This window comes from Opisthocomus hoazin, chromosome 12, assembly GCF_030867145.1.
Source record: "Opisthocomus hoazin isolate bOpiHoa1 chromosome 12, bOpiHoa1.hap1, whole genome shotgun sequence".
Classification (NCBI taxonomy): Eukaryota; Metazoa; Chordata; class Aves; order Opisthocomiformes; family Opisthocomidae; genus Opisthocomus; species Opisthocomus hoazin.
Genome location: NC_134425.1, coordinates 17,946,608 through 17,961,413, shown reverse-complemented (window position 1 = coordinate 17,961,413; position 14,806 = coordinate 17,946,608). Strand labels below are relative to the sequence as shown.

Here is a 14,806-nt window from a genome sequence, read left to right as displayed (position 1 = left end):
CACCTGCAACTAAAGCACCTACAGCTAGAGACTACCAGTGGCTGTACTTCTAAAATGTAGTTTGCTGTTATTTTCAAGATCACCCCTAGCCCTTTTCTTCCTCTCCCAGCAAGAAAATACTCACAGCTGATCCCTATTACATGTTCATGCACTAATTTATTAAGCTATTTTATGCTGTACCACATATGTTTGCAAACTCTAAATGAAATTACGCAAATAAAACCAGTGTAGAAAAACAGATATGCAAGTTCAAATATTGCTACATTTTAGGTCACCACACTGTGTGCAGTCATCTCAAATCCAAGTTCCCCTCCTGTCAAAAACCCTACTGAAATCCAACTACTAAAGTAAGCAAAGAGCATTTTAAACAGCTTTGCAGGACCAGCCCATCAGACTAAAGGCTACAAAAATAGTGACCTTAATTATTTATTTATACAAGCTGAATTTCAATTCACAAGCCCTAATTTAAACAAAGTGAAGAGCACACAGCCAGCCTGTAAATCCTACGCATCGTTAAGTAAGAATTAAACAGTAAATGTTTCCTCTATTGCATTAATGTTTTAGCTTCCAAGAAATCATGACAAAATGTATATAAAGTACAGAATTAATATCAGCTTGCACTTACATCATTTCACTGGCAGCTGCTAAGCAAACACCCGATAGCAAGAACTTCTCCACACCTTCAAACGTACAGTAAAAATGAAGAGAAGCAAATGTATCCTCAAGCCCCACATTTGTTATAGAACTGACGGAACTATATAAACAAGAGTCTTGAAACAAACTTCTTATTTCCCTTTAATCAAAGAGCTGAAAAGTCCTGCAAAGCAGATCAATCTTAGGCTTTCACATTTTAATATGCTTCCGTTGAGGAAAAAGTTGCTGTGACCAGTCATTCTGCAGAGCTATCAATGTGCAAATAAAGCAGAAAATAGAGACATCCTTAAGAAATAAGTCTCAAATTTGATATGAAGTGAAGGTGACAACCACAGCAACAGAACGGTAAAACTAAATGTTTCAATATCTCGAAAAATTATCTACGCTTCTTTTAGAACTACAAAGGCTGTAATAGTGGCATAAGGCGGTGAGAATGTCGGTTTGATGGACGCTCACTGTCCTGACGGTACGAGAGTCCTATTGCCGCCCTTTATTAATCAGCCCCGGTACTGTGCTGCAATGCACGACAGTATGCACGAACTCACCAGTTCCCAAAACGTGCGCCTACGGAAGCAAGGTCGGTAGAACATCAGAACTGAAGGTGGTGATTGTAGATGACATTAGCCTTACCTCCGCCTCAAACAAGTCAGATGCCACAGGAAGACGGCTGAAACTTCTGCTTCTTCCTGCAAAGAAACAGGCAAGGAAAAGCGGTTACTCGTTCTACTGACATATAAAATGAATATAAAATGTATAACACTTCACCAGATGATACCTCACTCCTCGAGCAAGGGGTACCGTCCGAGGATTAGGACAGAACCGCTTTCGAGGGGAAAGAGAACCGCGGTGCCTCAGAGCCGCGGCTGCAGTCACCGGAGGGACAAGCAGCTGAAAACTGATGAAAGTGCACACCTGTGTGGAGCCAGCCGGTAAGGGAGCGGCGGGCCGCCGGGCCCGGCTACCGGGGCACGGCCGCGGGCGCCGAGAGGAGAGCAGACACTGCACGCTTCCACGGAACAAAAAAACAACGGAACAACCGAATACCAACCCAAAAAAAACCACCCACCAGTAAAAAAATGCTGGAAAAAGAGACAGAGGGCAGACAACGCGCAGCTCCGCGGCACCACGCAGCGGGGCGCCGAGACCCGCCTCGCCTCGCCTCGCCAGGCTCCCGCCATCGCCGCCTCCCTGCGGGACCTGGCGCGGGGACACCGGGACCGGGCCCGCCCCGCCGCCGGGCCCGCGCGCGGGGGTCAGCGCTGAGGCCCGCCCGGCAGGGGGCGCCCCGGCGCGGCGGGGCAGCCCCGCCAGCGGGCCCCGCGGCCCCGACGTCCCGCCCCGCGGCGGGAGACGCTGCCGCCCCGCTTCCTCACCTCGCCGGCCGGGGCCAGGCCCGGGCCCGGCCGCCCCGGGCTGGGCTGAGCCCTGCCGAGATGGGCCGGCCCGGGAGGCGGCCGCCTCGGCCCGCAGCGCCTCCGCGCGCCGTCCCGTCAGCACCGCTCCCGCACTCGCCAGCAACCGCGACGCGTGATGCCACCGCCCCTCCACACCCCGTCCTCCCCGCGCTGAGCGACAGTTCGCTAGGCCAGTGGAAGAAGGGGAGGATCCGCCGCTAGCGGGAGGACAGCCAATCCTGCGCCGGGAGGGGCGGGGGCCGGATTGGCGGGGCCAGGCCCGCTGGGTAGTGTGGTGCGGGCCGCGCGCGCCCCGCCGCCCCCGGCCCTGCCGCGAACCCCCCCGAAGGCACCGGGAGAGCGCTCCCCGCCCGCCCCCTCCCTTCCCGCCGAGGCGCCGCCGCCCCCCGGCCCGGCCCGCCGCGGGGCTGCTCGGGAAGGCTCAGCCTGTGCCCCGCCGCTGGGCTGGGGGGCTGCGGCCGCTGCCGCCGGTCGAAAACCGCCGGAGGGACGGAGCGGGGCGGCGTCGGTGTCGCCTCCCGCCGAGCTCCTGCCCCGGCCCGCCCGTTTTGAATCACACCCCCTCTCCTCGCGTCTCCGCGTCCGGCCCGCCGGGGCCAGCGGCGGGAGGGATTAGGGCCGGGAGATGGCGAAGTTACAAGATAAAAAAAGAGAAAAATAAGACCAATGTAGTTAACTCGCCCCCGCCGCGGGAAAGGCCCGGGGGGCGGCCGGGGCCGCGGGAGCCGCGCCTTGCCTCGGCCGCGAGAGAAAAAAATCGAGGAGAGAATAAACGGGGATGTGCTCCTTTTCGGGCAGTGTATCTGGCGGAATCACAGCAGATTACACCTCCTGATCGGCGGGGATTTATCCCACTTCATACGGTTTTAATCCGCTTTCGCCTCGACCCTTTCGGGAGCCGGGCAGGGGGAGGATACCTGCCGTGCTCCTCAGACTCCCGCTCCAAGCGGCTCCCGCAGACCCACCGCCGCCCCCACCGCAACCCCCCTGCTCCCGGCACCGGCAAAGACTAAACACCCCCCCCTTCCCCGAACCCTCCGCGAAGCCAAGCCCCGCTCCTCGCCGGGGCCCGCCGCCGCGCCCCGAGCACCCCCCGCCGGAGCCCCGCAACAGGTCCCGCATCCAGCGCTGCGGGACCGTCCCGGGCTGCGGCGCCTCACCGCCGAAAATCGCCTTTTTTTTTTTGTTCAGAATCGAAAAACTACCATCACCACGCCCCCCCCCCCAATATATTCCACCTCCAGTGATTTAGTGGAGGGAGGGGCAGGGGGCAGAGAGCAAGAGTAGGGGTGGCTGCGCAGAGAGGGAGCCGGGCGGCTAATAAATCTTATTAAATATCTATTTTTTTTTTCATAGACTGATTGGCTTGCGTTCCAGCCCCCCGCGGTATTTAGCAGATGCAGAAAGTTGGAGCGGCTCTCTCAACCGGCGCCTGCCATCCAGGAGCCGGCGCACTCGAGCCCCTGCGCGCTGGGGAGGGCCGAGGGCAGCGCGGAGCCCTCCCGCTGGTTGGGCCCGGCCGCGGCAGCCCAGCGGGGTCCTGCCAGTCCTGCCACTGACAACACCCCCGCGAAGGAGGAGCCTCGCCGGGCCGCGCAGAAGGCGTCGGGAGCTGCGATTTCCAACTTAGCATCTTGGCAGGACCCTTCGGAAAGCGAGAGCGAGGAGGAGGGGGGGAAAAAAAAAGCCCCCCCCCCCCCGGTGCAAGGGGGAGAGAAAGCGCGAGGGAGAGAGGGGAAAAAAAAAAAAGAGCGAGGGGGAAGCGAGGGGGGGAGCAAAAGGAGGGAGCGGCGGCGGGCGGCGGGCTGCAGGCGAGCGCGGAGCGGCAGCCCCGGCGCAGAGCAAGGTGCGGCCGCTGCCCCGCTGCTCCGCCCGCCGAGCCCCGGCCGCAGCGGCCCCAGCCCGGCAGCGCGGCGGCTCCCTCCCGGCGCCTTGGGTCCCCGGGTATATGTGCGCGCCCGGCCATGTCGTATCCTCAGGGTTACTTGTACCAGCCGTCAGCGTCCTTGGCTCTCTATTCCTGCCCGGCGTACAGCACCAGCGTGATCTCCGGACCCCGGACCGATGAACTTGGGAGATCTTCTTCAGGCTCCGCTTTTTCCCCTTACGCCGGATCTACCGCCTTCACCGCCCCTTCCCCGGGTTACAACTCCCACCTCCAGTACGGCACCGACCCGGCCGCCGCCGCCGCCGCCGCCTTCACTTCCTACGTGGTAAGAGCAGCCCCGGGCAGCCGGCACCGCGCCGGGCACGACGGCATCCCGCGGCCGCCCGCTTTTTGTTCCGATCCGGTTTCGGAGGTGTCGGGGACGAAGGGGAGCGCGGCACCCCGCCTCGCCGTCCGCCTCACCCGCATCGCCGCCCCGTGCTGCCGCGCACTGTTGCCGGCGGCAGCGGCGGGGAGAAGCGGCGGCACGGCGAGAACCGGGCGAGACGGGGCTGGGGCAGGCGGGGACCGGTTTCATTCCCTCCAAAAAAAAAATTATTTTTTTTTTTTTAATATAGAACGTAATTCCGCAACAATCGGCTTGTTGTGACTGATAAGGGAACGAGCCCAGCAGCGGCCGGCGATGGGAGAAATCCGGGCGATAAACCCCGGCAACTTTCCCCCGCACGGCGATAATTAGGCTGCTTACATCGCGCAGGGCTCTAATCCCCCGCGGAAGGGACGGGGACGGCAGGGCACGGCGGGGCCGCCCGGGGCGGGGGGCATCCCCGCCGGTCCCCCCGAAACCCGGCGAGTTTTTCTCAGCCTCCCTCCTCTCTTTAGGCTCTAGATAGAGTTTCATAGTTTCTCCCTTCCTTTTTTTCTTTTTCCTTCTATTTCTTTCTCTTTCCTGCGCTTTTATCTTCTTTTTCTCTTTTCTTTTTTTTTTTAAAAAAAATTGTTTGTTTGTTTTTGGTTTGTTTTTTGTTTTTCTTATTCTCTTTCTCTTCTTCCCTTTATGCTTTTCCTCCTCCTGCCCCCGGCCTGGCCGAGGAGCGGCCCGGCCCGGCCGCCTGAGCCCGCCAGGTTGCCCGCCGCGCTCGCAGCCCGGGGGGAAGGGAAGGGAGGGAAGGGTCCCCCCGCCGTTGTCTGCCCCCTCGCCGCGCCGCCCGCTCGCTTCGCCGCGCCTGCATTTGCGGGAGAGGCGTCGGACTGCTGCAGGCGGCCGGTGGCCTCCTGGGGCCCGAGTCCCCCGGCCCCGGCGAGCCCCCAGGCCTTTCCGCCCGTTCTCCCGGGAGGGAGCCGCGGGAGAAGCCGGAGCAGCCGGGCAGGGCCGGGCGGCGGGGGAGAGGCGGCGGGGCGCGGGCCGGGACCGCGGGCAGGCCCCGGCGCTGCCCTTGCCGTGTCATTGCCGCCCCGCCGCCGCCTGACCCGGCCCCGCCGGGCCTCTCTCCCCTCTCTCCCCAGGGCTCGCCCTACGACCACACGCCGGGCATGGCCGGCTCCCTGGGGTACCACCCGTACGCGGCGCCGCTCGGCTCCTACCCCTACGGGGACCCCGCGTACCGCAAGAACGCGACGCGGGACGCCACGGCCACCCTCAAGGCCTGGCTCAACGAGCACCGGAAAAACCCCTACCCCACCAAGGGCGAGAAGATCATGCTGGCCATCATCACCAAGATGACCCTCACCCAGGTCTCCACCTGGTTCGCCAACGCGCGGCGGCGGCTCAAGAAGGAGAACAAAATGACCTGGACCCCGCGGAACCGCAGCGAGGACGAGGAGGAAGAGGAGAACATCGACCTGGAGAAGAACGACGAGGACGAGCCCCAGAAGCTGGAGGAGAAGGGGGACCCCGGGACGCCGGACGCAGGTAGGGGCAGCGGGCTCGACGGGGACCACGGTGGGCGCGCCCTCGGGGCTGCCCCCGGGGCGGCGGGACGGCCTGTCCCCCCGAGCCGGGGGGGGGGAGCCGGAGGGCCCACGGCAGGGCCGGGCCCGGGTTGGGGGGGGGGGGTGTGGGGGCGAGCGGCGAAGCGGGCGGGCGGGTTTGGGGGCGCAGGGCGAGCCCGAGAGCGGCCCCCCCCACCCCTCTCCTTTCCCCCCCCTCCCCAGGAGCGGCGGATCCCAAGGCCGCGCCGGGCTGCGAGCGCCTCCAGGAGTCCCCCGGCCCCCGGGAGCCCGAGGGCGGCCTCAGCGACTCGGATTGCCAAGAGCCGGCGGAGGAGCGGCTCGACGGGCCGCCCGCCCCCCCCAAGGCGCCTGGCTCTTCCCCGCCGGGGCCGTGCCCGCCGGGCCGCGGGCTGCCGCCGGCGGGCGGCGAGGACCCCCCGCCCTACCGCCCGCCCTCCGCCGCCGACCCGCACCCGCCGCTGCCCGCCGGCCCCGCCGCCTCCGTCATCCACTCGCCGCAGCAGGTGGCCCTCGCCAAGCCCAAGCTCTGGTCGCTGGCCGAGATCGCCACCTCGGCGGACAAGGCGAAGGAGGCCGGCGGCGAGGCGGCCCCCCCCGGCCCCGCCGTGCTGGTTGGCGGCGGGGGCCCGTCCCGCTCCCCGCCGCGGCCGCGCTCGCCGGCGCCGCAGTGCCCCTTCCCCAACGGGGCGGTCCTGCCGCGGCCGCTCTACTACACCGCACCCTTCTATCCCGGGTACACGAACTACGGCTCCTTCGGGGCCCTGCACGGGCACCCGGCCGGCGGGCCCGCCGCCGCCCCCGGCGCCCGCTTCAACGGGCTGAACCAGACTGTGCTGGGCAGAGCCGAGAGCCTGGCGAAAGACGCTAAAATGATCCGGAGCCAGCCGCAAGCGGACCTTTGCAAAGACTCGCCCTACGAACTGAAGAAAGGTATGTCCAGCATTTAATGTCGGCTTCTCCTCCGCGTCCCCGCCCGGGACTGGGGGTTGGTTCTTTCATTTTATTTTCCTTTTTTAATTTATTGAGAGAAATAATAAATTGCTTCGGCAGTTATTTTTCCACTACCGAAAGAAAAACAGAATGAAAACAAACAGAAAAAGACCAGCTCCCCCCCGACCCCGACCCCCCCTTCAAAACTTTATAGAGTCTATCGGAAATGGCTGGGTGGAAACCGCCCAGAAATGTCTTAACCAAGTGAAAAGCAAACGAGTGACACGCTCTCTCTCACACACGCAAAGAAGAAAGATTTGTATGAAATCTTATTCTGTATATTTAATGTAGCTTTTTGTATTTAAATTGATAATACAGTATCTTTGAAGTAAATTATGAAATCGAGACACCTGTACAGGCATTAATGTTGTTTTCATAATATAAATATATACATTTCTGTGTCTTTTTCCGAATTGTTTCATAGTTTTAAAATATATATATACAAGTTTAATTTAATTTTTTATGCCTATTGTTTTTTTTTCTTGGGTGTGAGCTAAACTACAATGCAAAAAAAAAAAAAGGAAATAGGCTATACTTATTAGATACAAAAAAACTGCAGCCGCCTTTGTAAAATGCAAATATTTAATTAAAGGAGATTTTTAACAGAATCAAACCCACTCTTTTTTTTTTGCAACGGGCAGATTAGCTGCGGAAAAAAAATGCACGTTTTAGAAGAGACGCGGATCTGCGCTTAGGAGCGTACAGTAGTACCTGAAGCCTTTTTCAGAGGGAGTGACGGTTTCTGAAAGGCCGGGCTCCGGCGGGGAGAGCCGCCCGCGGGGCCGGGGAGAGGCGGGCGGCTCCGCGACCGGGACCGAGACGTGGGGGACGCTGCTCCCGGAGGTGAAGGCTCCGGTCAGGCCGGCACAAAGGCACTTGTTAGCAACACCGAATGGAAGCGCGGCCCCGTCTTTTAACCTAATTACTTCCAATCAGCGTCGCGCTTCATGCAAAGCAATCAGCCGGTGAACTCCGCTAATGAGTTCGATTTTCTGCCAGATTTAGCCCGCGTCGCTGCCGCAGAGGGGCTGCCGCGGCCGCGCCCGGGGATGGCGCAGGCAGGGCCGCTCGGTGCGGCGGGGCCGTCCCGCTGCCCCGGCCCGGGGCGGCCCGCGCAGCGCCGTCCGCGGGCGCGGTGCTTCCCGGCGGCGGCAGGTAGGGGTCACACTCGGCCCGGGTTTGGCTCCCGCCGCGCCGCTCCGCCCGGGGCTGGGGAAGGGCGCCGGGGCTCCTGCCCGCCTGACGCCCCCCGCGTCGGGGCCCTGAGCGCGCTCCCGAGGCGGGGCAGAGCGGCTCCCCGAGGGGGCTGGGTGCTCCCCGGAGCCCATCCCCGTCCCGCAGCCCCTCCGAACAGATGCCGGCGAGGGACCGCTCCAGCCCCCGGCCCCGGGGAGGGGGTTTTCCCCCCTCACCCCGGATTTTGCGGGTGTCAGCCGGACGCGGGCGCATCGCCGCTGTTGACGCGACGGGAACGCCGACGGGACCGCCGGAGCCCAGACACCCCTCCGTTTTCTTGGGGTTTTGTTTTTGTTTTTTTTCTTGACGAGCCAGATAATTATTTTGTAATCGCCTCAACTTTGCCAGAGCCGTTTATTAGCTGTAACAGGTTTATTCATGCATATTTACATTTTATGGCATTTAAAATAGTAGTTTGTATTTTACGTTTCAAAGATGCAGTCCGTGTTTGCTTGGCTATACGATCTTTGTAGATAATCTGGTTTTAAATCAAAATTGTTTCAAGCTGAAGGTGTAAAAGAATGAAATATTCCTGGGATAACAGTATGTTATTCTGTCACTTTATAAATTATAAATGAATTTTTAAAAACCGCTCGAATTCCTCGGTTGGATCTTTTATTCCCTGTCGGGGAGACCTGCAGGAAGGTGTACTTTTCGCGCAGCAGTGACCATTACCGGGCTCACCTGCCTCCTTTAAAACGAGAGAAAGTTCCGGTGGTGCGGGGCAGGGCAGCGCCGGTGTGCGGGGCTGAGGGCGGACGGCCGCGGGACGGGCCCCGACGGAGCCCCTGAGCCCCCGTTGCTGCAGGGAGCCGACAAAACCCCTCCGGACCGCGGGCCGGAGACAACAGGTCCCGCCGTGGAATGACTGCCTCAAAATAAATAGCTTGTAATAATTTATCTAGCTATGGATTTTTTTTTTTAGTTGTCGCTCTACCTTTCGCCAGCTGATCTTCCTATCTCTGTAAAAGCTATTTTGCAAAGCGGCTTAGGAGCTTCACTCGTTCAAAAGCCCTATTCCTTATAATCGGGGCTATTTTGAATAGCTCTATCGGCGATCTCAATACGGTTTTCGTTTGATGTATAAATTCCTAAGGGAATTAACCGTTTCCTTCAGGTTGCAGCCCGTCTCCTATTTTAAACCATAACTATTATTGTAGCCCCATCGATTTCGTACAGCAATTTTATTCTTCACCCCTTTCCCCGCCACGGGAGATGTACCGCACCGCCTGTCTTTAACATCAGCACGATTTTCCCAGTTTCTTTTTTATAACGGGGGGAGGGGGCAGCGTCTGCCTCTTTTTTTTTTTTTTTTTGCCTCTGGCATGTTAATTTGTTGATCAAAAAAAAAACTTTTTTTTTGAGAATATCTTAAAATAAAAATAACGTCTGCTGCCAATGAAAGCTACCGTGGGTTACCGGGGAGCCCGGGAGCGGAGCTTTGGGAGCCGGTGGCGGGGCCCTGCGGGCCGGGCTCAGCCGTTCCCACCCGCTCCCAGGCGCGCTGGCGGGACCCTGGCCCGCAGCAAACCGCTCTCTGCTTTCCCCCCCTTCCGCCCCGCCGGTCCCGACGGCGGGGGTGGAGCGGCTTCAGGCGGCGGCGGGCCGCCCCCCCCCCCGCGGGTGCCACCCCAGAAGCGTGCGGGCCCGGCTGCGGGAACGGCTCGGTCTGCGGGTGGCGGAAGTGGGATCCCGGGATGGGGGGAGGGCTTCCTCAGGAAAACCCCACCAAGGGCCCCGCGGCCGGCCGTTCCCGTCCCCGGGAGCCAGCGGTCCCATCCACGCGAAATTTCCTCCCCCCCCCGTCCTGAATGAAAACAGACGGGGGGGGGAGGGGTAACCCCTGTACCTCCGGCCCCGCTCCTCAATCTCGGAGACGGGGAGCCCGCAGCCCTGCTGCTTCCTCTTTCACGCTTAAAAACAAAACAAATCCTAATTGAGCCCCTCAACACCCCGGCCCGCGTTTACAGCCCGCCCGCTGCTCTCCCCGCCACTGCCGCTTTGCCAATTGTCCCCATTAACCTTCGGGGCTCCCGTGCGGCGCGGAACCTCCGCGGCGGCCGGCCCGGCGCGGTCGCGTCTAATTGGCTTAATGGGCTTCTCCCTCCGCCCCACCCCCCCCAGCCCTGTAAGGGGGTCTGAACGGGATCTTCCCCTGTCGCGCCTCGGCACTGCTCGGAAGCCCCTCTGCCAAGAGAACACGGGGAATCAGACGGGCAGCAAGTTTAGAGGCGGCGCCTGAAAAATATCACAGGGTTTTGCAGGAGGGAAAAGTGCGGGAACTTCAACCCAAACCGTAGATGAATTCAAAAAAACAAAACAAAATTTAAAAAAGGGAAAATAGGAAACGGCGCCGGCCCCCGCCCGCGGTCATTCCGCAGCCGGGGTGCGGTGCGGTGCGCCCGGGGCAGCCAGGGAGCGGGACGGGAGCGCCAGAGGAGCCCGCCCCCCCCGCTCCCCTCTTTCTGCGACCTGCCTAGATTATTAGTAAGGACATCTGTGGCTGGCAAGGGAACAAGTGTCACCAAAACCAGAACCGGCTGTTTTTCCAAATGAGCAATATGTTAATTCCTCTTCCCCCCTCTGGTTTCTTTAAAACCTGGCACAAACACATCAATAGCGGAGAATAAGGAGCCTTCGCAGAGAACAAGTGGCAGTTTTGAATTTACCTTTTGTGTGCGCCTGGGATGCAATCTTGAGGCGTTTTTTCCCCCTCTCTCCCACAGAAAAAGAGTGTTAATCTGCCCTATCTTGGGACCCGAAAGGACTGGAGTGGAGTAGATATTCACCGGAATCACATAGGGGAATAAGGGTCTTGCTTTATTGAATCATCAAATCCCAGGAATGAAGCTCTTAATTAATTATGGGTGCTAAAAATTCAGGCCAGCTGTTTCTTTTTACTCGGCTTTGACAGAGAAAGACAAAGTCTACGCCGAGCTCTTCCAAGGCGCGTTCGGCATCAATCAGCGCACTCGGCGGCGCTCCCGGCCGCGGCCCGGCGCAGTGGCGGTGGCAGATGGCGCATTGTCCCCGCATTCCTCCACCGCCCCGGCCCGGGGACACGGCTCGCCGGGGGCCCAGGTGCCGGCCCTGCCCGACGGGGCGGCCGCGGGAGCGGGCTCCTGCGCGGGAGCTGCGCTTCCCTGCCCGACAGCCCCGCAGCGCACCGCCGGCGAGCTTCCAGCTCCCGGCCAGGCTGCGGCCGGAGCCCCCGGGCCCAAAGCCGCCCCCCGGGTCCCTGTCTCGGCGGGAGCGCCTGCCGCTGTCCCGAGGGACGCGGGCGCTGCTGTGCGGGGCTGCGCCGGGTCAGGCCACCCCGCACCGCGGCCCCGTTTCTCCAAGGCCCGTTACCCAGCGGGAGCGCCCCGCGGCATTCCCACGGGTGACCTGCGGGCGCGGGGTGCCCCGGCCCCTCTCGCCTCCCCTCGCAGGTCTGCTGGCAGGGACCTCTTTGCCAGTTCAGCCCGGCGGGGCCACACGCGGCAGGGGGACGGCCTGAGCCCAGCGTCCCCCCGGGGTCCCGCCCCGCCGAGCCCCGGTCGCAGCGGCTCCCGGCCCGGGGCTCCGCCGCCGGGCGCTGTCAGCCAGAAATCTCTTCAACTAGCAGAAAACAAATGCCCTCCGCACGGCGTTACTCATCTGCTCTACTTAGAGCATGTGCGAACTCGCAGCGTGCCGGGAGCCCGGCTCGGGCGATGCGGGCACCCGTGCAGCAGCCGCCCCTTCCCGCCGCGTCCCGCCCCCACGCAGCGCGGCCCCGCGGCGGGCTCCGGGTCCCGACACCTCCCTTCCAGCGAAACCGGCTGCTCTTCGCTCAGAGCAAACCACAGAGCTCTCCGCGCTCACGCGCGACGGATGCAAATGTTCAATGCGCGCTTATTTAATTGGATCGGGTCCCCAGATAACCGAGCGAAGCGGCTCCCAGTTCGCCGGGCGGTTTCCAGAGGCGCAGCGATGCCGCGGAGGGAGGGTTAATGCCGAGGAGAGACGCACCGTGCTGGAAACACCTCGGGGCGAGGAGCCCGGGGGGGGAAGCCTGGGACTCCGGAGCGGCGGGGGGGGGCCGCGCCGCAGGAGGCGGTTAACGCTCTGCCCCCTCCCCGTTACTGCGGCCTCCCCTCGTGCCCCCCCGTGTTCTACACCCGCAGGGACGACACAGGAACAGGCGGTTATTGATACCAACGCAGTTTTTGTCGCTAAAGGCCTTCCAAAACAAATTCTCCGGCTGAATGCCAACGTATGCATGGTGGCTGGTGACAGCTGATTAGTGAAATGATTTACGGCCCCGTTAAAAAAAAATCATACCGTCAAAGGCAGCAATTTGAGGAAAAGATAAGATAGCACAGCCTCCACGCTTCCCACTGTAAAGCCACCCAACAAATCTCAACCTACGATACAAATACCTGAAACACTGGTGGAATCAATTGGTCGCAGATTAAATACAGTCTCTATTCCACCTGGCCCTGGTACGCGGCAGCTCTCCGCAGGAGCAGCCCCTTGGTTTACGCCTCCAGCCTCACCTGTGGCAGGGCCGGCTCCCACCCGAGCCGGCCGCCCGGCACCCCTGCCATCGGAGACTTAGGCCTCCTTTTTGTTTCCAGATTTCTCTCATTAATTGATTAAAAAAATCCTCCCTTCCCTCATTTCTCTGTAGCTCTTCTTCATAAAGAAAGCTTTCGCTCTGCAATAAAGTAAGAGACTTTGATCCCAGATCATCCTCTTAGGCCTTCCAGCTGAAATCAGCAGAGAAACTATGTGGAGTTATTGTTCGCACTTGCTGCACTTCTGATTCAGAAAGGGCTGATTTATTAGCTTGTCAAGGGAAGCATTGTTCAGGAAGGCAATCAAAAAGCACTTACCTAGCTAAACTAAAATTACTGCCTTTTCAGTGGCTAATTTGTATAACTCCCATGGAGGAACTTGGGAAGTGTTTGATGAGGCATAAAATGATGATTAATGAATTTATTGGCCTGCTGCTCATCAAATAGGAGTAGTATATCTTTCCTCTATTTGGGTGTTGGGTCTAATGCTACATGTCTGTGTAAAGCAAGTCCAATATGATCTCCTTTTTAGCCCCCTTTTAACCCCCATGACCTGAAGAATATCTCCGTGTAACAGAGGCAACATCAGGGGACTGCAGAGACAAAGAGCCTGTTTGATACAACGGCAAATGAGAAACGCGAGGAAAGTTGCTGCAGGGACAGATCTGCTCAGTTTTCGGCTTTCAATCACTTTGACTACTGAAGTGGGAAGAATGTAGAAACTAGATAAGGTGCGAGAAGCGAAAAGAAAATGACAAACCAATTTTAACTTTCATAAAGGATCCAGCGGAACAACTTCATCACTACTTGAAAGAACGAGCGAGTGCAGGAAGTGCTGGGATTCGTGCGCGATCTGGCGCGCTGCAGCCCCTCACCGCCCGGCCGCGCGGGGAGAGACGGGCAGCGCGCCCCCAGACCGGCCATTTCCAGGGCTAGCCTGTAACCTGCTCAGTGCTCTGATCAGATTTGATGCAACCATTTTAAGCCCATAAATTTTAACTTCTTTTTCCTCCTAGCCTGGGGCTTTCTCCTCTGATCAGTGTCTAATGCTTGAATCACGATTGTGGGGTGAAGGGCTTCTGAGACATACCTTCCCCCTTTTAAAAGCCCATACTAAATTGCTTGTGATTCAGTGCCCACCTGCATATACATGTGACCAACAAGGTTTCTTATGCTCTACACATTACTGCTTTGAACAGGTTAAGACCCCCAGAAGATCAGAAACATTGTTGACACTCTCAAAAACTTGTTAAAATAAATTTGCCTGAGATTTGGAGTCAGAGATCTTTCCAGGATTGAATCAATTCAGCTCTTAGCTTCCACGCACCGTTCCCTGTTCCTGTGGCTCTGAAGCTTGTTGAGAGATCCGCAGCTTGCACATCTCCCAGCGAAGGTGCACATGCCAAAAAGGCAGCTTCTCTCATTACCTTCTGGGGCTTTGCAGAAGCACCCTCGGGCCTGCGTGTCAGCAGCCCACTGTGCTGAAGACTGAGAAGGTGCAACACCAACATTTTGCAGAACTACCGATGTAGCCATCAACACTCGCTGAAATGATGTGATATTTTAGGCTCCAATAAAGCTCAGAGGAGCAGGAAACGGTAGTGTGGAGGTGCCTGGCAATCGCAACAGCCCATCTTCCCTCTCCGCGCCTTCCCTTTGAGCCTCTGGATGCAAAGCCAGAGTGTGGCCTGCTCCGCGCTCCTTCAGAGGGGAGTTGAGAATTAAAGGCAGGCTGTAGGTGAAGCTCTAGATCTCAGCCCTGGAAGGCAGGAGAAAAGCTCTTGTTAACTTTCAGGGACTTCAGCTCATATTCTCTGTGAAGGGCAAATTTGGCTGTCCCATGCTAGGTAATAGCTGTAATTTCAAAGATTCTTGTTTGCAAAATACAAGGTATATAACATACCAAGACTGGTTCGTTCTCCAGATCTGTTTATAAATGATTCCTGGAATGGTAGAAAGAAGAAACTCCTGACCAACCTTTCAGCTCCCACAGTGGAGGCTGTGGGAACAAATCAAAACAAAACTTTCCTGAGACTACACTTGAGCTTCCTTGGTAAAAGGAAAAAGGCACCCACTTTATGTTTACAGGATCAGAAAACATTTATTTTAATGCTACCAAATCAGTATTT

General features: G+C 58.9%; 1 protein-coding gene across 2 annotated transcripts; it reads left to right on the top strand.

Moving 5' to 3' along the window:
• Positions 1-4,033: 4,033 nt before the first annotated feature.
• IRX5 (iroquois homeobox 5) lies at positions 4,034-6,857 on the top strand. Of its 2 annotated transcripts, none has more exons than XM_075433902.1 (3): positions 4,034-4,282; positions 5,464-5,869; positions 6,115-6,857. In XM_075433902.1, exons 1-3 carry the CDS (start codon positions 4,034-4,036, stop codon positions 6,855-6,857), a joined length of 1,398 nt encoding a protein of 465 aa, XP_075290017.1. The 2 variants fall into 2 exon arrangements, with proteins under 2 accessions (XP_075290017.1, XP_075290016.1); XM_075433901.1 differs by having other exon boundaries at positions 6,112-6,857.
• Positions 6,858-14,806: the final 7,949 nt, after the last annotated feature.